Source organism: Glossina fuscipes, unplaced genomic scaffold (assembly GCF_014805625.2).
Source record: "Glossina fuscipes isolate IAEA_lab_2018 unplaced genomic scaffold, Yale_Gfus_2 2, whole genome shotgun sequence".
Lineage (NCBI taxonomy): Eukaryota > Metazoa > Arthropoda > Insecta > Diptera > Glossinidae > Glossina > Glossina fuscipes.
In genome coordinates, this window is record NW_023998416.1 from 28,576,363 (window position 1) to 28,603,062 (window position 26,700).

The following is a 26,700-nucleotide window of genomic DNA, read 5'->3' on the forward strand; positions in this document are numbered from 1 at the left end:
TCAAACAGCATTTGCTCGATTTAATTAAAATCGACGAGAATTTTCATCAAGTCATGCGAGGATTTGCTAACAGTTTTTAAAGCTTACTTTTCCTTCCTATTTGTGCAGACGATAGATTAAGTTGGTCTCGTATCTGGGAATTTTTTTAAAAATACTTTGGACCCCGTCATTAGAATTTTGGGTTAAGAATGCTTAAAAAAAGTACCAACCAGTGCCAAGGTTTTACGAAAGCTGCCAGCCTCTGTGACTCTTAGCGCGGCCCTTAACTAATGAAAATGTGGAAATAACTGAAGATTGAAGGTTAAAGAAATTATGATTCCTAACCAGTTAACAGGGTCGACCTCTTTAGCGATATATCCACATAGCCATCAAACCCAGAGTGTGTCTGATATGAAATTAAATTGTAAATGAATCGTCTTGACAAAATGTGTGAAATATACATTTTCTAAACTACATTATTATGGTAAATAAACATTTATGATGAAGAAATCCGACAAGGGCGGATGGACAGACCATGATGTATACATCCATCGTATGCAGTTAACTGGTTAAAGGGAATATCGTAACTAGATATTGGGTGAAGGAGTAGGAATTTCGAACGAGTTAACATGCTTTGAACACGAAAGTAGTGATAAAAACAAATGCTGTATGAAGAAATTGAAAGTAAAACACCTGTAAATAACAGATCAAAAGGCATAACCAAAGAGGTTTCTCATCAGTATTTGTCGAAATGGGAATTAAATTAGTAAAAATGTGTGTACGAAAATTGCAGTGAAAGGTTACGTCGTAGATAATGGCACATGTACAAAAAATGACGTAAACCCTTTTCGAGAAGATGAATAATCCACCCTTTATATCCTTGGAATAAGTTACAGGTCAAAGCACCCAATTGACGGCACCCATCGATGATGGCTGGTAGCATAGAAACGTTCAGGGATTTATAATAGTGTACTAAGAACAGCTACTGCGGCTATGTACGCTTAGTTTTGTTTACCAGAGCTCTTCACTAGATCCTCCACTATTCTTGGTAACGCTTACCATTATGCGAATCGATTCAAAATTATTTTCTGAAATGATGTAAACCTTTCTCTTCACATTCGTTTGACAGCAAATAAAACAGTATTCTTCTATATGAAATAAGCCAAGGACCTACTACGCAAGTAAAACGTATTAAACGCGGTCAAACTGGCAGAAGAATGCCTTCAAGCCAGATAGAGGCAGCGAGCCAGAGAGAGCCAGGTTAGGAAAACACGCGAGCCCACAATTAACAAAGTTTGAACACCTAAAAATTCTTACGTGGAATGTTGAGGCGATTGATATCAAAAATGAAGCATCTCTTGTTCTTTATATAGCTTAAGCAAATCTGGTCGTATCCTGGTTCTAACTGGAACAATGTTTAGTTAGTTACTCTTTACGTTTATTTTGTGTTTTATGTAAGTGCAATATGAAAGCATTTCTGTACATAAGAAAGATCGACATTTTTATTACTTGGCTGTTGCTACACAAGTTCAGGTCTCCGATATGTGATGTTCTATAATGATTGATATTTTATTTCCTTTCTTAGTAATATTTTGATTTTTGTTTTTATTGAAACATTTCTTTTTATATCCTTTTCCCTTACCCTTGTGATATTCTTCTTCTCTACCAAGTCATAGAAGGAAAAGTCGATGTTGATCAAATATGAGATAAGAAACTAACCAATTTGTGTATGGAAATTTGACTTGAATTGTTTTTTTTACTTTTTTTTTTTAATGAAACGAAAGAAGAAAATAATATTTTGCCTTAAGTCATTGGGCTTTCTTTTTAAAGAAAATTCGAACCAAAAATACTGACTGACAGAACGGTAAAGTTAAACTAAATCGTGAACAATGTGACATTGAATTGTGCATAAAAGAGAAATATATATATATATACATATATACATATATATAATATTTTCCCCCAAGAGGTTATTGACTTTTCTGCTTATAACTTTCGCGTTAACAACTGGAACGTAATAAGTACTTATATGCTTATACGTATCGTGTTTAACTAATTGGCTTAAAGTGTGTGCAGTAAATTGTTTTTGTCACACATAGCGTGTACGTAATAATGAAATGTGCCACAAATGCAACAACAAATACTTTGCAACAAAATGTGTTAATTTTCTGAAACAAATTCCAAAAAACTTTTTCTATGTGACATTCTATTTCCGACCTCAAATGCACACATCCATACGCAAACACACAAGTCTATGCATATATGCATAAGCTGCGCGCATGTAAAATTTCACCGTGTCCCAGTTAAAAAAGGTTAAGCGTATAAGGTTAAAAACTAAATCAAAATACTGGAGCACATTTTTTATAGTATACTGCAAGGGATTCAGTAAACTCGTCAGCGAATCTATCGTTGGAAAGGGGAAAGCTGCAATTGCCACTAGAAGTATTACTTCTCGCTCTAGCATCATTATTCATTTATATTCTTAAGGTATTTTGGAAAGTGTATCATCACGAACTCTTAAGTAAGCGATGTTTGCAAACCAGTAATTCTAATGGGAAAAGGGCGAGAGTGAAAAGAAATTCTAATTACGCTTCTCCTAATATAAGTTTGCAGCATGCGAAATGAAGCTGAGCGTCCAATTTGTGCTGAGCGTCGAAAAGAGCTTGGCAATGAGACGAACCGATAGACAGTTGCCGCAGTTAAGTGAACGTGCGCCCAATCGGTAAATGTCAACTGAGCACTAATAATAACAGCAATCAAAGGGGTTCTACCGCAGTGAAGTTTAAAACTTGGAGCACCGGCTTGGCAGTGGCACTACTTACCTGCTCACCCATGCGGCGGAGAACAAATTTGTTCTCAAAAGCAAACAAAAAAAATACTTATACGGTTGATCCTAAAGTTTTGAAAGAATTAGCCACGACCATCCGATGTTATAAAATAACAGAATTTAGTTCTTTTCGTCGTTTTTATTATGATCAACCATTTAGCGGATGTCTTTCATATGCGCATGAACACTGCGATGATTAGGAAGATAGAAGTGATATGAGAAAGAGGGATGCAGGGTGGAAGACGTATTGCCAATCCTTAAATGTTGCGGTATTATTGGTCAAGCATATTCTATGGCTTCGCCCAGACGCCAGGTACAATTGAAGTATGATCGGCCCTAGAATGGGAATTGAACCAGATGGGTAATCAGTTTCCTTCTTCTTTTTTGGTTTCGCATCCACACTACGACAGCTTGGTGGTAAAATTATTAAAATATGGTCCACGTCAGAATTGGAAATCGCGCTTCTTATCTGCTAGATTCGTCGATAGCTGAAAATGAATATATATTTACCGCGGAGACTTGGTAGAAACGCCTGCAACACTCGAAGAAGAACGCTGCCGAAATAGATTGAATGAGACCCCCCAAATTCCCTCAATTTTAAAGCAGTGGTTCTTCGTTTACGATACGTTTCGACGAAAATTGCCAAAATATAGCATTTTTCTATATTAAATGAACTTGATCGGGGTAAGACGCTTTTGCATAAACTTGCCTACAAAGCACAAAAATTTTCCGTGGCGACAAGATCTAATTTGTAGCATTTTAAGATGATCCGCAAGCGTTACTCGGCATGTAATTTTATTGTGATAAATGGGGAGCACATTGATCTATTTTTCAGATCCACTTTCTTATAACTGTTCTTAAGAAAAGTAAGCTTTACATTTAAGCACGGTTGCAAGGTTTCATTTCTGCTTCAAAGTTTCATTTTGCATGCTGCAAACGTATCAATGAAATGAGTATACTCCTATCCCTCCTATCCCACGGAGGATAGATACCAATAATACATATATATTAAAAAGCAATACTAATATTATGGCCACTACTATGGCTAAGAGCGTAAAGTGCTTTCGCTGCCACTGCTACTGTATAGAAAACTTAATATTATGAAGTCTTACTGATATTGTTACTGCTACATAATAATTCTACTTATGCTACCATTACTTCTTATGCTAGTGATGCTATTGATACGAATGGCTGACGTACGTTTATTAAATAACTAGACAGGCAATTTCACATCTTTACAAGCTTAGCATAACTTTGTATGCCAGCCAGAGTAATTTTTTATACGCACTTGTGCTAAATGTATTATTCTGCTCTGCTTACTTACTATTTATTACTAGTAGTGCTGTTGTTTAAATATTTCGAAAACTTAATAACATATTAATTTATTAGGAAAGCAAGTTAATATTCCGACATATGTCATATCATAAACTCGTTGCAATTGGTATGCGAGACTACCACCAGTAATCTTTATACTGTTACGTCATTAAATGTAATAATAAAAGAACAGTGGCAAAAATGACAATGAAAAAGAGAACATTGCCACTTAATTACATAGTAAGCTTTTCTGGTAAACATTGCTATGAACACTATTGCTGCTGTTGCTGATGCTTATACTGTGACTACCGTTACTAACGTTGTTGCTTGCTACGTCTGATATGGTTGCTCATTTGGTTGGCGTGCTTCTATAATGTAAAATACTTAACAAAAAAGAAAGAAAAACAAAAAAATGGCTTTGCCAGACTAATTAATTAGAAGACCAAGTTAATTTCATGGTAAATGTCATCACAAATCTAGTGCACTCAATGCGCGCGAATGGGGATATCTTGAGGACATGAAAAACAGGAAAAAACATTTCTAACCTAAAGCGGGCCAATATGTTTGAATAAATTTATTGCTGTTACAGTACATTGCCTTACTGGTCATAAATTAATGCGACCACAATTAAGATAGGCACCTTACAAAAAAAAAAAAAAAAACTCAAAAGCAACAACTAGAGTATAAACCACCCCGAAAAAAAAAAGAAAAAAGAAGAAAAAATTTGCACAAAAACTTTAAACGAAATATTATTGCAGTAGTAATGAAAGCCGCCGCTTGAGCAGCATTCTGATGGTAATGTAGCATAAAAAGGAGACGAAACATGAGTACAATTTAAAGGAATGAAATACAAAGAAAATGTTAAATAACGCCTTCCAGAAGTGAGCAGCGAACAGCGAGCAGCGAGCACGAGGAGAACGGAAAAGGACAATAATAACAACAACAAGAACAACAATATTAATTGTAATATAAGAGACAACAATAAAAACATTGCCTGTACACATCAACATAAACACGCAAGCAAAGTTATACGAGTATATACGAGTGCAACAATGAATTGACAATTTTATTAAAACCCATTGTTGTCTGTTTGTCGTTTCGTTTTGCCGGCAGATATCATAGCACAGATTAAACCAAACCAACAAGGAGCTGAAGGAAAATACAAACAATACAAAGAAACAAAAACAATACTACTAGCATGCATGTGACTGAGAGATCTGATCTGATAGCGAATAACGAATAGCAAGCACCTGCAATACATTCGATATACGACTTTTTCCCAAAATAAAACAAAATTTTCAAATTTCTATTCAAAGAAGCGGAAAAATTCTATTCTCGATTTGATAGTCGCTCATAATGATAGGATCTTTTTAAGGGGTGCAGCAGTTAGTTGTAGTAGTTGCCTTCGTCGAAAATATCTAAGCCTTGTGCAAAAACTAGTTTGATAGACCGTAATATAGTTTTGCTTAACAAAACTAGCTGCGTCTTAACGTAGAAAGGGCGAACAATTTTTTTTTTTTATTCTTTACAAGAGCAAGCAAGCAAGCACTTAAGCCGGTTGCTGAGGAAATTAATAATGGGGGTAGTTAAGCAAATTGCTCCGTTATGAATACGTTTGCTTACTTCGGTTCTTATAGCGTTTTATACTCTCGCGAGGAAAAGCTGTAAACCATCTGATGGTTTACACAAGTAATGAAAAACATGCAAGAAAGATTTATATGCACCATCATCTCTCACACAAGCGAACATATAATGATACTCACAAGGTTGGGTAATTAAAACACTTGTCATGAATTGATATACTTTCTGTCACCTCTTCCAATAGTGTTGTCGACTTGGTGAAGCTCGCACGTTTCGAGAAAAGATTGAGCGCTAAATGCAAATAAAATCTAGCAATCCCAAGCGTAAGTTTTCTACATTACCCCAGCATTGCTTTCTCGCAATCACGAAGCTCTGCTTAGACGCGCGGGCATTCTAAGAGAACTTAAACTAACTTTTATTTTATAATTAAGTGGAGACGCATGCGCTGAACCGTATTACTATCATTATTTTAACTTCGCCAGAAAATCAAGTTCCAAGACTAGAATCGTCAAGCACTAGCGTGTAAGGCCGTCGGCTTTATTGAAAGCTCTATCGCACTTGAAATTCGAATCCACGACCATTGACTTGTTAGTCGAGATCTTTCATCTACTGCTCGACCACTTGGGCGATCAAATAATAACTTTCTTTAGAAATTTATATATACCTGAAAGGGTTATCGGAAATAATGAGTAGATTTACAGAAGAATATCTTGCTAATTGGCTAAAACCAAACTTTGCATACAAATGACTTTTGCTGCGGTCGTTTATCTCTAAACATGATGCACTCAAGAGTTTAGAAAACAGCTAAACATGTTGCCTGATAGCAGAAATCCCAAGAACCTCTTTAAACCATTGTCTTAGTCATTATAAGATTTTAGTCTTTAATATCTTTCGTCTAGATGTCGTAGATGTTGGCAATTAATCGATAAGTAGGTACCAGGAGTACAAACGCAATCTTATTTTAATTTCTTATGTCGATCGGTAGTTAAGTAACCAAGATCGTTATTAAAGTTTCGCTCATGGTCGTGCGATTTTTTCATAAGCTTATCATTCAGTTACTCGTTTATCGGAATCTATGGATGTGAATTTTAAACCATTTATCGCAGTAAAAAAATGCCCTCATATTCCAAAAGTTTGCAGTAGAAAACAAACAATCACTCAACATAAAAACAAATTCTATCGCCAGAGAATGTTTCCATTTTTATATTTTAGGGCAGGGGGCTTATCAATTGAAAGTTAATCGTGCTCGTGTACTTTTAAATATATATGTGTGTATGTAGAAATAAATAGATTTGTTCTCCGCCGTTTCATTTGTACTTATCGAAGTGAATGTTGACTTTTGTGTATTAATAGGCACCTTATTAGTATTTGGCGTCGCATTAGCGTGTTTGGATTACCAGGGATTTCTTTGATTGCTGCAGTAAGAATTTGAGAATTTTTTAAAAATTTTTAATATGAAAAATTGTAATTTTACCGACATTGCCTTTTCTAAATTCCCCAAGGATATCCATAAATACTTTTGTCCTTTCCCATTTGATCGCTTAGTTGTTTTGCCCGTTCCCCCCACGTCACTCCGATGGCCCAATGACTTGTCGTTATAGACAATTTCAATACAAAATCTGTTGTCAAAAACGCGGTTATTTTTCGACGCAATTGCAATTCTTATGACAGAAAGAAGAACCCTTGCAATTACTAACTAATTACGAACTAGATTCGACATTACATTACATATAAATTATCTATCATTCATTATATTTAAAATTGTGCTTTTTTTTTTCAAATGATAATTACACACTTTATATATTCCAATGCGGCTTTTTACAGGGACCGGAATTTATCTCGTTTTTTGAAAATTAATCAAGCAATTAGGTAATGACATGTAAAAAAGAAAAACTAATAATGCAAGGGACTGTGGGACTAATGAAAAAAACTGAAAACGTCCGGATAATTTTCAAATGGCATTAAAACTTATACTTGATAGATTTTCATAATTCCATAAGAAGAAAAAGAAAAGAACTTTAAATACCTTTTTTTAACCTCAAAAAAATTGGAAACTCGAAAAGTGAAAAACTAATATATTTAAGAAGATATTTCCCTCGTACTCAGACTTACTTACTCCTAAAATAGAGGTAGGAATTAAATAAACCCCTGGCAATTTTTGTGAAAACTGAGTCAGATGTTCATAATTAATATGGAATTTCTCTGTCTCTTTCTTCTTCTCCCTCTCTTTGTTTATCTTTCTCCATATCTCTCTCTCTCTCTATATGCATACACATATGTATTTGTCTTCTATTTTACCTCTCCGTCTCTCTTTTTTTCTCTCCGCTTCTCCCCTCTTTCCCTTTCTCCCTCTCTTTTTCTCTCCCTCTTTTTCTTTCTCTCCCCCTCATTATTTCCCAATCATATACATTTCAAAAATATTGGGATAGTGAGGGTGGGGCTATAATCATATAGCTGAGAGTTAGCTTTCGCTAATTTCTAAAGCTAAGATTTCCATAGGTGATGATTAATCGCCGGCTTTTAGCGAGATGTTTATCGATTAATTACGATGTTACCCTTATCTGTATAACCTTAGATTTCCCAAAATAAGGAGCAAGAAATTTAATAGGAAGTCGAGTTTTCTAAAAGTGTAACGAAAGAGTCGACTGTAATCAATTTGGTTCAAAAAATTCTGCTATATATGGGATGACGAAATTAACATACCAGCGTCCAATGTTACGAAGAACTAGCACATGCCTCGAGTTGTTTATAAAAAATAGAAAACATAGCAATACAAAAAAAAAAAAAAAAAAAAAAAAAAGGAAAAAGAAAAGAGAAAACAAAAAATTGTATAGGAGTAATTTATAATTGTTGTTTTTGTTGTGTTAATGTTGTAACATTTTGGGAAAACGAAATAAGGCAAATAAGTATTTTGAAGACAGTTAAGCGCCGCCATATTGTAAACGGACGGAAGTTTGTGACAACGGAAATACATGCTACAAAAGGACAACGATAACCACGTTGGCGTAAATGCTAGCAAACGCGTATTTGCACATAAAAAAACCAGTAGCAAGCAGCAGCAGTAACAGCAGCAACAACAGCAAACCTTTCCACGGCTACAAACAAGCAAGCTGAGTACTAGAAGGTTGCATAACGAAACTAAAAACTATGATTGTACGAGAAGGAGTAACAAAAAAACCAAAAACAAAAAGGAAAGAGTAAAAAAAAAAATATAAACAAATAAACATGTTCTCAAATGCAAACACTAACACACAAAGGCCAACACACCCGTATAGGCATTTATAACATGCAAGGCTCTAAAGTCAGTTCTGTACTTCGTCGTACCTATGTTATACAATTGTATATACATATATATATATGAGGGCCAATTGAGTCGTAAGAAAATAAAAATAGAAAAAAAAAAAAAAAAGAAAAAGGCGAAAAGAAAGACAAATGCAAAGACACATAAAACACTAACTGAATCCCAAAAACAAATGCCAAAAGTTAAACAAATGTTGCAAGGAAAACGGAAATAACACTGAAGTGATACCGAAAAGTTTCTTTTAGAAGAAAAAAAAAAAAAAAAGAAACAGTTTTCTTTTCGCTTTTTGGCGTCCCTGTGTGTTTTGGGTGATGAGATTGGCGAATGGTGTTGGTGGCTGACTGCCTGGTTGTTTAGTAAAAGTCAACAAGGTTAAGTGGAAAAATAGGAAGATTCTACGAAAACAAAAAAAAAAAAAATAGAAATAAAATAAAAATAAAAAAAGATATAGAAGAAAGGAAGAACAAAGTGAAACAACAGAAACTAGCAATTTCTTCATCTCTCTGCGAGACAAATTTAATCAATTTGATGAATAAAATTTATTGTTTGACTGAAACGGAATGATTTCGCATTAATTGTCTTTCGATTTCTTTCGTCTCTTCTCTGTTTTGCTTTTTTCTACTACCGCCTTATAATCAATGTTTTGCGTTTACGTACAACAATGCGATGCAGTTTCTGAAAGTTTTACATATAAGGGATGATGCATGCATGCATACCGTAGCAATTAATTAATCAATACGACTGAGGCATATTCCCAATAAATTTCAATCACGTAAAAGTACAAACGAAACAAGAAATATTGCTAAAACCTATGAATAAAACTTTGAACAGTTTTTTTTTTTTTTTTTTGTTCTTAAAGAAACCTACGGAGAGTCGGGTGCCTTTGCAGAGCGACAGTAGACAAATTCGATAATTGCGAATTATCCACATATGAAATACATAGTATTATATGTTTTAAGTCTTTGTATATCACTTTTGTGAAGGCTTGAATTTAGTCTTACTTTCATTCATCTTCATAACATACTCCATTTGCCCTTTACGGTACGCATTGTTGACCGCGTTGCAGTGATTCCATAAGACACCCCATCACTATACCAAAAATTAATTTGCTCTACAAAACTTTGCCAAAAAAATATTAATAATCCGTCATCATATTTATTAGACACACAAACGAACGAACTTTCTGATTGCTGTGTCGAGTTTGCGGTGAAACTTTAAAATATTTTGCACAAAGTTATTTATTTTTCTTTACATTTTTCTTCATTACTTGCTCTTTTAAGAACAGTTTCATTTCGCTTCGTGTTAATATATTTGTTTATGAGAACGATGACTGACATGTTAGAAAGATCCCATCTTTTAAATATCCTCTCCAAGAAGCTGTCCGCACAACTCGTAAAATCGTTTGAATATCAAAAGATTAATCCTTATCTAGTCCTATTTTCTGTTGTACACTCGTCACTCGTTGTACACTCGTAACTAATCCAAGCTGTCGACAATGGCTCATATGATAGGTGTCATGATAGATGAATCAATCGAGCATTCTATTTTCGAATGGAAAAAATTCATGATGACACGATCTTTCATTTTGATACCTTTCGTGTTCACATCGAAGCTCATCTCAGAACTGCCAACTTCTCATTTTAATCGCTCGTAAAAGGTTATTTCCTTACGCCGTGAAGTGTGTTCTGCACTCAGCCTATGGTTACCAGCTTTCTAGATCTCCCTTTCTATCTGGCACTTTTAACTAGAAGGTAAATATGCACTTTAATAACATGTAGTCGGCTAATTGTTTGTTAGTTTATTGTGATTTGGTTTTTTGCCTATTGTGAATAAGATATAAAATCGTTTTATCAGAAAAATATATCAAGAGAATAAATTTATTGTAGTTATTTACAAAGTGATTGAACTGACTATAGCGCGCTCGCATAGTTGTTGTTGCTCCAAATTTTTTATTATTTATAATAAACACTTTTTCACCCAAATAAGTTCTCGCAAATTGTTCTTATTTCATTTCATCGATGATATGATTGTTGATCAGGTTTGTTGCTATGGTATGGCATTTAGTAGGGAACTACAACAAATTTTAAAATAAAATTATGTTGGGATTGGAGTATAATTGAATGTTCCGTGAAAAAGATTTGGTGTTAACTGAAACTCAAGTTTGTCTAACTTTCAGCTTAATTTTTATTGAAAGCGGACCTAAGTGTTCCTTTATATGACAAAATTTCATTGAATCGTCTTTTTTTAGAACCATTTTATCCGCCTGAGGGGCCGAGTAGGCAAGAGTCTCGACTAGCAACTCAGTGATCGTGGGTTCAAATCTCAAGTGCGGTAGAGTTTTAAATAAAGCCGAAGCCTTAGATGCTAGTGCTTTAAAACTTTAGGCTTCGACTTTATTCTCTGGCTAAATTAATAATAATAATAATAATAATAATAATAATAACAATAACAATGGCTTTGTAATCTTTAGGTCATACTGTGAAAAAGATGTAAGAAAGCTGTAGGGGGTCATGGCTCATCTTTCTTTGTCATATGATGACATTTTTAAAATGTATGGCCATAAGGCAAGCGGTCGAAAAAGTAGTCCGATCCGGAGCATTTTCAATAGCGTTCGTGTTTGGGTCAAAATAAGTCAGTGGCGGACAGAACGACAGGCTTAAATTCATTCCGAAAGTGAATCGGTAATGATCGATATACTAAATGGCGGGTGGCTTTTTTGGATGTCGTATACACCCGCACAAACTTGATGTATCCTTGTACCACAACTGGTTGTAGTCGTCCTTTATAAAAGATCTAAGCTATGATGGTGATAGATGAATTTGTGTAAGAATATTTAATGGTCAGTCCTGTCCGACTATAATATTTTTATTTGCATTTTTACTATCGATCGTAGAGCCCAACGAAATTAAGAGGAATAACTTTTCATCCTTGTCAACCTGCTAACCTGTGTGTGTGGGTGAGTGAAAAATCACTTTAGATACCAAGTAATTCAACAGCAAATGGCAATTAATTTATTATACTATAAAGGACGGAGAGATATGTTGCCTTTGAATAAAGTTTCACATATTTGTTTAACTTTTTCACACAGATATGATTTATTAAAATCATTGATTTTATTTAAAACAAATAATCATAATTGCTGTAATTACAGTCAACCCGTTTTGAATAGTGCTTTTTTTTTTTTATAAATTATTAAATAAATACGCATACACACACACACAAAAACAGACACATGCAGACATTAATAAACACAGATATTATTATATATTTATCTATAATGCATAAGTGCATATAACAAGAGTTGTCAGAATTTTATATAAAAGTTTGTGCAATCATTTTATACATTTATGACAATTTGCTTGACTCGAGCATTGAAGCGAAACGATCTATCTATCTCTCTCTTTCTCTTTCTCTCCGGATTGTGATTGCAATGTTAACGTTATCGATAATTAATTATATATTTTATCAACGATAATTGAATATTATATGAATAGAATTTTATTACAATGAAAATCAATTCGTACTAAAATTATAATAAATATTATAACACGCTAACGCGGTCGTGCCAAAAATACAAAACCATTGTCTCGCATATTATGAAATGAGTTAATTATTATTTCAAACGCACATATATATATATATATATATATATTTAAATTCTCATAAATTTTATTACAATTCGTAAACGTAATAAATAAATCAAAGAGCAAAGTAGTAATTTATTCGAATCGAATCTTTAATACAAAAATATATTTACATATGTGTTTTTGTGTTCATAATGAATCTCTCTAGGGGTCAACATGGGATATATCGAGAATAATTATTCCAATTCGAATAACGGTGGAAGTGTCAATTCACAAGATTCATTGTGGCAGGTGAAAATGTCAGGTGCAGCTGGTAATCAACCGAATATGATGCCAGTTTCGCACAATAATTATGTGGAACAGCAGCCCACTTACGGTTACGATCCTTTGACACATGGCGGCTACGGAGGTGTCGACGATTACGCACCATATCCTCAATTAACAGCTACTCCCAGTCAGCATGGAGACGAATATCATAATTTACGTAACAGCCAAAATCCTTCAAGACAAGACTATTGCAGCGATCCGTATGCATCGGTGCAAAAACCCAAAAAACGTGTTGATCAGCATTTGGGTAAGTACATGCAAACATATACCAAATTAAATGATTTTTTTTTTTCATTTTTTTAGATGATTTTTTTTTTCAAAGTCCCTCGCATTTCAACTCGAGCTATATATAATACATGAAGTAATAGAGCGAGCTTTACTTTGTTTGCCTTTCCATTTTAGACCTTTTTAATGGTTTGATTGATCGATCGACCGGAAGTTTTCATAGTTTACACGAATGCCATTTGCACCGATATCTCATGTAGATCAAACATTAAATAAATAAAAATGTCCCTCCTTTGATAGAATTTTTGTCTCTGACAGCCAATATGCATGCATCGATGACAACGAATTATATTTTGCGCCTAAAGCCATTTGATTTTGTATTTGTAATTATAGTTTATGCGCATTTCATATGCATTGATTACGGTTTGAAAGTTTCGACCGTCAACAAAATTTAATTTAATATTTTGCATTATTTGGCATTAGGGAAACCTCAAAACTTAATTAAATATCCGCACATATAGAAATGCAATTAAATGAATGACTTTAAAGGCGAATGCTGCGTGCATATGCAAACAACAATCTGTGCTCTGTAATCAGCTGAATGTACGAGCTACACTTTTAGATGAAATACAATACCTATTGTTAAAGCTTTGATTTCAACAAGCTTTTGAAACTATAGCAGTATGTCAGCAGGCTTGGCTGATTGTTGGCTGCGTTTCACTTACTATTATTCGCTGCCACCTTGTTTTTATGTAAGCATTTTCATCAGCCACTACCATCTATGACTCAACTGATGATACCGTTGCGTAGGAATTATATTGGAAATCGTTTCATATATTCATTACTTAAGGAAGTTACAACATTATAGCCGAGCAAGCGAGATCTTGAAATGCGATAGACACAATGCTCTATGACTTCTCTGATTTGCAAATCCGATGGACGGTTTATAGCCGTCAGTGTCGAGGAAACTCAATCGTAATTTGAATATGTTACGCGACAGCAGTTTTGCGATCGAAACATTTCTTATTCGATAATAAATCGATGCATACTTTATTGTCAGCTGAAAACTCTCTACACGTTGTTGCGAACCCATAAGCGATAGCCATTTCGTCTACTCGATATCGAGAGCTGTAAACCGACAGGCAGACAGTAGTTGCAAAAGTTGTCCGACACATTCCATTTCCAAAAAGCTTGGGTCCCCGCTCCGCTTGTCATCATTCCCTCAAAATGTCTCACTAAATTTGCCGCATATCGATTGGATACAAAAATAAGTGGACACACACCAAATAGATGGGGAGATAGACGGGTCATAACGATTCAAAAGGTGCTAAAAAATGGATCTGCCCTACAGGTTTCTCTCGATGCAAAGAATAATGCCGAATCGATTGGTGTAATAGAAATTGAATCTATCTGATAGGCAAGATTGATTAAACTGTCTTAAAGGGGGTGGTTATCTAGGTTTAAAAAGTAATTCCGAATTTATTAGCATAATATGAGGTGGATCTGTCTCACAGGTTTATATGGTTTTATCAGAACATAATTCTGGTCGATTCGTACAATGGAAGATTCTGAACTTTGTTAAAGGCATAGCACAATGATTCTGATCTTTGTAAACGCATTCCCAAAATACTTTTGAATTTATTGGTGCAATAGAAAGTTGACCTGTCTCGTAGGCTTCTCTCGATTCACAAAACCCATTGGTACAAAAGAAGGCCGATCTGTATTAAATCTTTGAATGTTCTGGATAATCTTATAAACTTTATATACTCGCGCACTACAAGCAGTATATATACTCGTTGAAGAAATTATATATAGCGCTATACCGTATTATCCATGTCCCTGGTGCAAATCTTTTACTAGTGATTTTCTAGTAACTTTGTCTTTCATTGGTGAAAGGTTTAATTTTTTTTTTTTTTTTGTTTTAAGTTGTTTCGTTAATATCTTGGAAATTTGCATTTCACGACCATATATGTGAAAGTCAATTACAAACGTGGTATATGACCGCAATTTCAATTTTCTATGGTCACGTTTATATAGCAATAGCAGAAAAAAAAAAAAAAATCTTACACTCTATTAAAGTTATCCGGTCTTCCATTGTCTTTTCCGGATATTGCAAGCTGTGCAATTTGTTTATAATTTTTTTAATTTTTTTTTTTTTTTATATATATATAAATTTAACATCCTGTACCAGCATTTAATATATTTCACGTATAAAATAAATTAAATAATTAAAATTCCCGTTTGGCATAAATTTATTAATTTGGCTCGTAAGATAGAAACCTTCAATTTAATTGCAATTTTCTTTAAGAAAGCAAGAAAGTTATTATTGAGACGTTAACCGTTTAAGAACGAGCGCATTTACGCACACGTACATTCACGTACACAAAAGGCGTATATTGCTATGATGTTTAGTCAATCTTATGCTTTTTGGATTTATGCATACATTTGTATACAAATATAAATTGATTCATTATTCATGACTATGTAACTGTTTTCTTCTTGTCGATGACTAAATATGGCGTTTGCATACATATAGGTATACATATATTTATATATATATATATATATATTTATATATGTAGCTATAAGCATGAACATACAACTACAGATGTCCACAGGCATACACAAAAGTCTAGTCATTAGTTAGTCTGCCTGTCTATACAGGCATAAGTGTGCGCATGTATGCCAGCATTATACTATACTTACACCATTGGCAATTGTTTGTTCAGTCACTAGCAGACACCAACCAACATACAGACAACAACAGATTCACTAACAGAATCATTCATTGAAGCATAAATATTTTAAATAAGACCATCAATTTAAATTTATGCTGCATGACACATACACATACACACATATACAAACACATACACATACACATGTATACGTTTACAAATACAATTGTATATATGTCAACATCTTTTACAAACGACCAAAAGCGGTCTTACATCCTGTCGTGTGTGCATACACGTACATACATTTATATATATTTCCGGATGCCAAGTTTTGGTTATTGTTCTCCTTTCAAGTGTGATTTTCTTATGCACAACACTGTAAGCTGGTGTGCATGCTAAGTATGTGATTATTGGCTTTTTCTTTAACTTATTATAAACAAATTCAGTGAAAGCATCAAAGGTTAAAGGGGGTTATACTCATTTTGTCAAAACGTTTGCGACATAAAGTGCATTTTCAGGGACCCTACAGGAAGTAGTGTTATGCGGATATATGTTCGATTAATATGAAATGTCAATGTGTGTTGCTCCAACTCTGTGCCTGCAGCAGGCAGAAGCAAGCTTCAAAGTGTCTATGAAGTGTGCACACTCTTCTTATCAATCCATTACTGGATAATTTTATTATTAACTAAAGCCTACCAATCTTCTCGACTTTTTGCTTTGCATCTGATTTCTCCTATGATTTTCTCAGCTCTGTCCAATTTCGCATATTACGCTATTACGACGGTCTGTCTGTCTGTCTGTCTGTCTGTAATAAACAAAAAGTTCAGATGCCATTCTTAAATTTGGAAACTCTTGCATACATTGAAAGTGGACCTAATAGGTAAAACAATACCCCCCTATGTACATCAATTGAGAACAGGTATATGCCCTCTAAAACGGATAAAATCATGGAGGTTTCGCGCGAATATTTCACGTACGATCCTACTTGTGTAAAAGTGAAAACATTCCACCACGCCTTCCCCTTCCCCATTCTAAAACATCAGGTTTTCATATTTTTCTTTTTCTTTTTTTTTCAAGATTAAAGTGGTTAGTGTAAAATATTCGGCTACAGCCGAACATAATTTTCTTTGTTGTTTTATTATTCGAACGGATTGTGTTTGTGTCTTTAGAAGTATGAAATATTAAGTGGGGCTTGCCTTTTAGACTCGTGCGATGATAATGAATAATACTATATACATAACTGTCTATAGTAATAGTATTTTGTCTGCAACGAATAAATGAATGAATGAATGAACGAATGGTTGAATGAAATAAATGTGAACTGAAAAACTTTTACTTATAACTTGGAAAATCGTGCAGACAGTTGGTGCCCCGTAGCAACTTCGTATTGCTAACATTTACTTTTTTAATATACAAACCAAATTTGATTGCCTTAGTTACTGCAGCTGTTCGCTTGCAAACAGCACAACAAATAAAGTGAACAATATTTCGTCTTGGGTCGATACTGAGGTAATCATTATTCGAAACGGTATTGTTATCCTTCTCTCTTGTTTACCATGTCTTTAATGAACTCTAAATACTCATTGAAATATTCAAGCATGATATGCGAAATGTTTTATGAAATTTTGAATTCTTTATATTGCGTCGAATCACTATTTTTTTCCAATGCGATAGAACGTACATTGATGACGATTAGGTGATGGGTGTGTAGAAGTGATTGCTCGATCGATGAACGTATAATATTTATCGATCGCTTCTGCAGCTCTTAGGCTGCGATCAAAGGATCGATCAGAAGGTTAACTCAACGTGACCAGAGCGTCCCAGGTTAGTTAACGTCAAAATGCATATTCAAACTTGACAATGAACGAACACACAAGCTTCCCGTGTTGTCGTGAATTACTACTAAAGCTTAAACATTTTTACGTACACAAGTGTGTAGTTTATTAAAGTAACATTATATGTGTATGTATGTATGTATGTATGTATATTTTACAGTTGCCCACACTTATATCAAAACATTTACATGCGTTCATTTTAATGGAAATTGACAATTTCCGTATCCGCCGCTTGATTGCTCTCCTATCCATTTATCAGCAGCATATTAAACAAAAAATGAATAAATAAGTAAAACTTGCCTCGAAATTGATCCTCTTATCAAACATAATTTTTTTGCGATATTCATTAAAGATTTAATACTTAACTTGCACTTAAGCGCAAACACATGCAATCTGTCGCCGATTTTAAGTACACAACTGAATTTGTAAAGTCATTGATCGCAGCCAATTTGCTGCTATATTGGTTATTATAGGACATCTGTTTTCAATTAATCGCTCACAGACTTATTTATATTTAATTTTGTGCAGGATATGTAAACAAATAATATCTGAATGCACACTCGATAATAAAACATATTGATATATACATATATGTATATATATATATATATATATATATATATACGTATATGTTAAATTTAATATATATGCCATATAATATAGCATGCATGCGCGCATGGATGCACTTATTTTCACTTATGCGTGTCCATACGCGGCGGTAATGTGTTTGATTTAATCGCTAAAAAGCATTGATTACACTGACAATGAATTACAATCACCAGCTTACACACAGGTTTGTATTTATTGGCTCAACTGCTTGGTCACCACAACATGTTATGGTTTTCGCGGATTTATCGATTTCGCGATATGATACCATTTGGACGGTAAAACGCCCTTAAACATGCTAACTAAACACTTAAATGGCATATTTAATTATCGCTTAATGGCACAACATTCTCATAACAATTAAACAAGTTTCCATTACTCGTACTTGCGAGTAAACTTAAATATGTTATTTTCTTTACCATATCATCAAACAAAAAAGAAAACAACAAAGAGCGCTATTTAGGCCTCATAATTGGGAAACTTATTTGCTTCATTCTTCCTCTTCTTTCAGTTTGCATTCTTAGATTTTTCTATTCGCCAAGAGTTTACATTAAACAATATTGAGCTTGGTATGTTTTAGACCGGTGCTGTTAACTCATTATCTTTTCTACACTTTTTCGCTTGGTTTTCTAAAACTTACAGAATTTTAAAGTAGACTTATTAACGACCAAAATCGCCAGTGACTTAGTTTAGCTTTGTAGTTCAACTGCTCTAGACATTTCTAAAAAACACCATAAAAAAACCATTTTACCCACCTGCGCTAAGGGAAATTGTAGATAAATAACTGCCTCACTACCTACAAAATTTGTTGAGTTTATTAAGTTTATACACTGGTTTACTACTTATACATGTACATATTGGAACATGACGCGAAGCAGGGGATATAATATGTAATAGAGATAGAGAAGAAGCAAGCGGTTGCTGGGTATGTAAATATGAAACCAAAATGCTCCCATACATGACCCTAACTTGGAGGACGTACATGTCCAAGGTTCTTTCTTCATAGAATTAGAGAAGGAGAAGAAACATGAAAAGAACATCTGGGTTGTTTGTCTACTAGGTATCTAGATATGGAACCAGAATGCGCCCGTAAATGGTTTTAGCACTACGGATAGAGGATACAAATGCTTTGTAAGATTAACATACAATGTCGAGGTTTGATCCAAATAAAGAGCATTTACCAGCGGTATTTTTTCTCTATCCAAACGAAATAGAAGTAAGGGTTTTTGCTTCGTGATCGTGGGGATAAAACCTCCTGGGTAGATCCAGGAAAATCATCCAAATCGACTGCGAGACTGATTTCCATTGGCAGGAACACAACATTCTCTCTTCGGTGGTATTAGCTAAAGCTGCTAATACCCAACGCTACTAACAACAATTAATCGATTTGGACCTTTCGCGGTTTAAAAAACGAATTAATATTGAAGAAGACAACATAGGCTCATTTCTATGCACGACATCTCTTCATGCAGCCATATAGCAAAACCCGTTCGCGTTATGTAGGAAGCGCTTAACAGGGAAGTGTTAGTCCAAACCAAGGAGTGGCTAAACTGGGATCCTTCTGACTGCCTTCTTCGGATAAAATATCTCTTCATACATACATTTTCTTTATAAAAATTCCGGTTTCATAAAAGAGCTTCAACTTTCAAGAACTTTTGATTTATACTTCTGGGCAGATGGACATATAGTTGATACCGGGACCGTTTGATACACTGATTACAATTATATCGAAAGATTTAACTTTTTTACAATCATACCAGGGTCGTAGAGAAGCTCTACTATTATTCTTAATGTTCACAGACAGACCGGGTTGAGAAGCAAAACATAAAAACTTTGCGGCTGTGTTTATTCACATTGAGAATTGAAAATTTTGCTACCTTTAAACTTCGCAATAATAAAACAAAACATTATACTCATGTTATTAACTTTTTGGGAAGGAAACCTAATTCAAATGACGATGGAGAGCCACATTTTGTCATATTTTATTGTTTTAATTTCCTACTGGTTTTAGGAAATTGTTACTAAATTATTCGTCCGATTATTATTTGCTTTCAGTTTTTTATTCTAATAGTAATATCAAGTTTCATAAACAGCAATTTGTTTGGGTTATAGACGACGCTACAATTGCAGTTAAGAAAAAAAAAAATTAAGTATGAATATATATATATATATATATATTCTTATATTAGTACAGCGTTAAGGTAAAACATTACAAGCACTCTTCTGATGCATTGGTTTATCTCTAACCATCGATAACAGAATGTATTGCAAATTGATCCCTAACCGCTCTGATCTATTGGTTTATCCCTAACCATCGATAACAAAATGTATTGCAAATTGATCCCTAACCCCTCTAAAGTATTGGTTTCTCTCTAACCATCGATTACAGAATGTATTGCAAATTGATCGTTGACTGCAATTTGCGTACAAATAATCACATTCTATTATTTAATAATGAAATTTGTTAAATCTAATTTTCCAGTACATCCCATTTTTAATTATTCACAAGAAAATTGAAAGCATATTACTTCATAAAGAACACCCAGCGAAAATTTAAGAATTACATACATTTTTTTCTCTTCTTAACTTAACTAAATTTGCTAAAAATCTCTCACCGCAAAAGAGGGTTTGCTCTTTTGGATCTCTAATGCCTATATCTAGGTTTAACATATCAATTAACGAAGTCGGTTATGGCTACGTGCTAGCATATTCTAGCATGTAAAAATGTATGTATACTTAAATGTTTATAACTAGAGAAATTTGCTAAGGTAAACTTAGCTTAACTTCAAAAGTTTCCCCATCTGTTCGAGACAATTCATATTTATCTGCTCAACTGACATCTGCGTTCCTGGGTAGGATTACTGCTCTGTCGAAGCACCGGATATTAATAGGAAAATGAAGAGAAGAAATCTAAATCCATAAAACACATGCTTTTGATATTTCCTTTAACAAACCATTTAACTTTACTGTCACCCATCCTTCGAAATGCTGGTACCGTAGTTTTTTGTGACTCTCTCAATATATAAAGTATGCGAAATATCCGTTCGTTAGTTCATAATTTTAAAGTAAATTTTTGTTTTTCATTTTTTTTATTTTTTTTTTTTATTTTTTTTTTTTGAGAATTAAGGTTAAGGCACTGTACGCCTTAAGCTGCTTGATATTTTATTACTGTTCGCAGCTTGGCAAAATAGAAAATGTACATCGAATGCACACATTCTACGACAGCTGAGCATTTCAAAAATTTTCAAATTTTTCATAAATTTGTGTGAATATATGTATGTAAAAAAAAAAAAAGGAAAATTTAATAAAATTCTTCATTTCATTCGTACAAACAGATATGCAATAAAATTGAAAATTTACCAAGTCTGGGGAGGATTTTCATTTCATTTAAATGCAAGTGTTGCACTGCAGTGCACGTCCGTTTTATGCCATAACCTCACAGAGTTGCATGAGGGCATAAATGCAGACGCGCAGTCACAATCACTTGACAATTTCCGTTTAAATATCTTTATATGTAAGTGTGTGTGCATGCATTTCAACATCCGTTTTTTTTTTACACGGAACGCATGCTAATTTTTGTATGGTATTTGCAACCTTTGTCGTATATGCAGATGCAGCAAAGATCGGGCAGAATATCGAGACTTTAAATCCCCCTTTAATTTTGTCATTTCAGTTTATCTATGCCTTTCCCTCAGTCTCAAGGTCGTGAAAATCGCACATATCCGTTCAAGCAATAGCTTGTGTGGCCATCACATATAGTTACGTTACAGATTGTATTAGCTACATAACTAACGAAAGCAATTTGCCCACTCGTGATGTATGAGATATGCACAAACATATAAGTGCTTCTAAACTGTAAAAGGTGCCGCTACATAGTTATAAGTGTGCAAAATTCGGTGACCTGATGGCGCAAATAATAAGTTTTGCTGTTTTGTTGTATGTGTTTAATTCTAAGATGTATATTTTCCATCTGTTAGCAAAGAATCGCTAATTGAAATGAAGTGCTGTAATTGTCGCAGTCGAAACTATATATATATATATATATATATATATGTATATATATAATCTAGTCTTTCGATTATAAGTCTTATAGAGAGATCTTAAGTCCAATTCGTAATTGAGTGAAGAAAGTGCTAATGCACAATTAGAATAAATTGGAAATACAATATTAATGGTGGAATGTTGACGTATCAGAAAATCGTTTCGGTGCCACTTTCGACCCGATCGCGCAGGCGGTTCTGGTGAAAATCTATGCAACAGTTTCTTGGACATATGTGCATGAATTGAAAAAAGAACATTCATCGGATTTTTGTGCGAGATTGTTTCAGTTTCTAATTTACTGTGAACCTGTGCGTGCGCAAATCAAACCCATGTCTTCAGACTGCGTTTTTAATCGATCAAAAAACATTTCTATCAAATTTCATATTTCTCTCTTAATTTTTCTCATTTAACCGCTACATCTATATACAACGTTGGTAGCTTGAAACTAGACTGCTTGATATGCATACGTACGTATATTGGCACACTTATTAAAGAAGCGGAAAAGAACGAAACGAAAACTCGAGAATTGTTTGCGTAATAACTGGTAAGGTTTGGGAGACATCGTTCTAAGATCTAGTAAAAGCATGAAAGATAACCATTTTAACTGGCATCCTACGAACAACTAGAAAGCGTTGCAAACATTAAGATAGCACCTAATAAAGATTCACCTCAAGATATCTTTGACCATTCTTCCTTCTTGCTTTTTACTTTTACATGTGCAGGTGTTTCCAGTGTTTCTCGACATTTCTAGGTGTCCGCTGAAAACAAGCAAATAATCATATTTTCATGTTACAATGAAATTGGAAAATTTAAAGAAATAAAGCCTTGCTTCAGTGAAGATATCTTTTAAAGCCAGAGATTAGCCTCCTTCTGTTATTTGTGACACATTAGTACTCGATTTAGAAGCTCAGGACATTATTACTGTACGCTATTGTCCTTGTCATCTTTGCATAAGGTATCCTTTTTTTTAGTAATAGTGAACAGCAACCATAATCATTATATAGCTTATGCGATATGGACAGTGACGTAGAGATTTTTTGAAAATAACACATCCTTTTTAGTGACCAGTGGTTGGCTTAGAATCCGAACCATTTTCAATAGCGTTCGTCCTTGGGCTAAAACACGTCACTGTATTAATTTAATCAAAATAAATTAAAAATTGCGACCTGTAGCTAGAACATTAATTTACATTGACAGATATCAGACTGACAGACAAGCTTAAATCACTTCAGATAATGATTCTGAATCGATCAGTATAACAAAAGGTGGGCTCAGCTCAAGCCTTTTTGCATGTTACATACGTCCGCACTAAGTTAATATACTCTGTATCACAAGTGGTGCAGGGTATAAATAGCTGTCTTCAGTGGTTTAAAACGCCTACATATAACCAGGAATTATTCGATACGAAAAAAGTGTCGTTATATTTAGAAGCGTTCCTTCCAAGTAACTTCCATTGATAAAATGTAGAACATTTTTTTGGTATGAAAGACATTCGCCACAATACCGAGTACAATTTTGAGCATAAGTTGTTAGTTAGTGTTCGCGGATTCAAAACTCACTGCGGTAGACCATACTTGGTCATAGCTATAGTGACTTGCTTTAATCGGTAAAGCTATAGCACTGGCCGATTAAGTACGTCGCCACTAGTTTGCAGCCATTATTAGTTTTCGTTCTCACACTTCCTTCTTTCTGAACCTCATCGTGTTACCATATGTATGGGCGAAATATCAATGCACCAATGAGGGAAATGATACTCACATTGGTTTAGAGACATTCTATGCGACGATGTCCCAAAACGTAAGAATTCAAGAGAAAAATAATACCTATTACGTCCATGGTAAATGATAGTGTGGCTCCTTCTACAGAGGAGTACCCATAAGTCGTTGCCATTAATTCAGTAAGGGCGCTCACGGTTATCGAAAGACGTGGAAAAGTACAAAGCTAATCGTGAAAACGGTGCGCCCTTCCCTTTCCAGGGTTTATATCAAAATTCATGATGAAAATAGCGGCTGCCAGGTAGCTGATGAGATGCGCATAAATAAGTAACCGAAGCTTAGTTGACATCGCGGACATACAATATTCTTGTTAAATACAAAAATAACATTTCTTCTTGCTCTCTTACGTAAATTAAAATTTTATGATCACGTAGTGTTTAGCTCAAGTTTAGTGTAAAAAATCAAGTGTAAGACATATCATCAACTTTTGTAGCGGAAAAGCAAAAAAAAAAAAAAAAAAAAAAAACGAAAAGCAAACAACTTTGGTGCTTTCTATTTATCAACTAAGAGGAATATTTCACATTTTTTTTTTTTTTCTGTATCTTTCTTCCTCTTTTTTGAAATGCTTACATTTTATTAGCGGATATCATACAGGATGTTACGCTCTAACGGAGCGCTGCTAATGTAAGTAGTGCTTGAGCCTCATCACCATCATTAACAGCCATCATCATGTGTGATGTTTAAGTGTTTTAGTTCTTCTCTATCCTCTATCTACATATACATAAATAATTGAAAACTTTAGTTAAAGTACAATTTCAGAAATAAAAACAAAAAAAATAAATAAATAAATTTATATTCTTTTATATGCAATTTTTTGTTTGTTTCTTTTTTTTCTTTTTGTTTTCTTCTCTAACATAGATTCACCATATCACGACGTAAGTGGCCTGCCAAATCCATATAATATGGAGCATATGGAACAAGATGAAGTGATATCACCACAGCAACACATGTCCCTCAGCTATGACGACAGTTTCGAGGGTGAATACTCATCAACACCCAATTCCCGAAATCGTCGTGTGATACGTGAAATAATTGTGTAGATTTTCTGCTGCTAAAAATGTTTATTATTATTATTTAGATTTTTTTTTGGTTTTTTCATTTTTCTTCTTTTTTTTTTTTTCTTTGTTGAACATTTACTTGTTAAACAACACACCAACCAACGAATCTTTAAAAAATTTTGCAAAATTTCGCGTATCTTATAAAACATTCATCTTTCATATAAATATTATATGTGGTATTCCTTAAAAATTCTTTAACCGCTCATACCGTTAACTAACTATATTTACTTAACTAACGTAATGCATTTTTCATCTGATGATTGAATGCGTTAAGCATTCCGTTATAACATCCATAACACTTTCTGAATATTTTGATGGGAAAGGAAAACGAAATGAATATAAGAAGAAAAACGAATTTTAGCATTAAATAAATTCAGTATAGAAAACGAAAATGAAAAAGCAACAACAACAAACAAACAAACTTAATTTACTTTGATATACTTATGGTAGTTCTTAGACATTTCTATATTAATTAAGTTTATATATTGATATCAACGAAAAACTGCGAATTGCTTTAGATGAAATTTAAGACCAACAATTTTTTTAGTGTTGCCATCTTTTTTTTTTTTCTTTTTTTTTTTATTAATATTTTTTTATATACACAATCATTTATATACATACAAAGCTAAAAAAAAAAAAAAAAAAAAAAAAAAAAAAAAACGAAAAAAAACATTTTTTTATAACTGTTTTCCAGTTGAATGTAAAAGTAGAAAATAAAATACAAAAACAATTTAAGAAATAATACTTAATATAAAATACAATAATGAATATATTTTTTATTAATAATAATAATAATAATAATGAAGTAGAAAAAGAAAAAGGGAATTTTACATGTCCATGTGTTACCACCACCAGCAAAGCGAAAGGACATCACTTTATCTTCTGAAAGTAAAAACCAGTTACGAGCATAATGATTTCTTTGTAAAAGTTAGCATTTAAGTGACAGCAGAAATAATAAAAAACAACAAAAACAAAAAGCTTAGTTATAACTAATAAACTTAAGAGAAAAAACAAAAAACAAAAAAACAATAAGAATAATTTACGACTATGCTCCAAATTAAGTGGGATTAAACCCTTAAAAGGTTTACGTGAGAAATAAAAAAAAAAAAAAGAAGAAAATTTGCTTGATATTCCTTGAATTTTTTTTCTCTTTTGCTTTAAGTAAAGAAAAAGAAAAAATCTTAATTTTTGTACTTATGTTTTATAAATATCTATAGAAAATTGTTCGGTTTTGTTTTGCTTATTTTCTCCTTTTTCTCTCCACTTTTCTTTCCGTTAATCATTGTGGCTTCCGTTTTCGTCCTTATTAATGTATTCCTTGTGTTTTACTTTTTTTGTTTTAATTTATTTTTTTTATTTATTTGTTTTTTTTTTTTTTTCTTTTTTCTTATCGTTATAGTACAATTATTTATGCAGTTTTTAGTTCGTATAAATTTTAATAATTTAAGGCAATTATTATTATTTAATGTTGTTTATATAAATATTTTTTTAAAAAAAACTCATAAATTTTTTCATTATTTCATTGCTTCAAGCTCTTTTTCTCAATGGTCTATAATTTAATTTATTATG

General features: G+C 33.4%; 1 protein-coding gene across 4 annotated transcripts in view; it reads left to right on the top strand.

The window, feature by feature from the left end:
- LOC119633197 (contactin-5) overlaps positions 1 to 25,733 on the top strand; it is a 244,755-nt gene extending 219,022 nt beyond the window's left edge. For 3 of the 4 annotated variants that reach the window (XM_038026595.1, XM_038026594.1, XM_038026593.1), the window contains 2 exons: positions 12,795 to 13,160; positions 24,932 to 25,733. In XM_038026595.1, coding sequence (XP_037882523.1) covers positions 12,795 to 13,160; positions 24,932 to 25,113 — 548 coding nt within the window. In that variant the 3' untranslated portion in view covers positions 25,114 to 25,733. Of the gene's footprint in view, positions 1 to 12,794; positions 13,161 to 24,653; positions 24,698 to 24,931 lie in introns of all 4 variants that reach the window. The other variant, XM_038026596.1, reaches the window with a different exon arrangement.
- Positions 25,734 to 26,700: the final 967 nt, after the last annotated feature.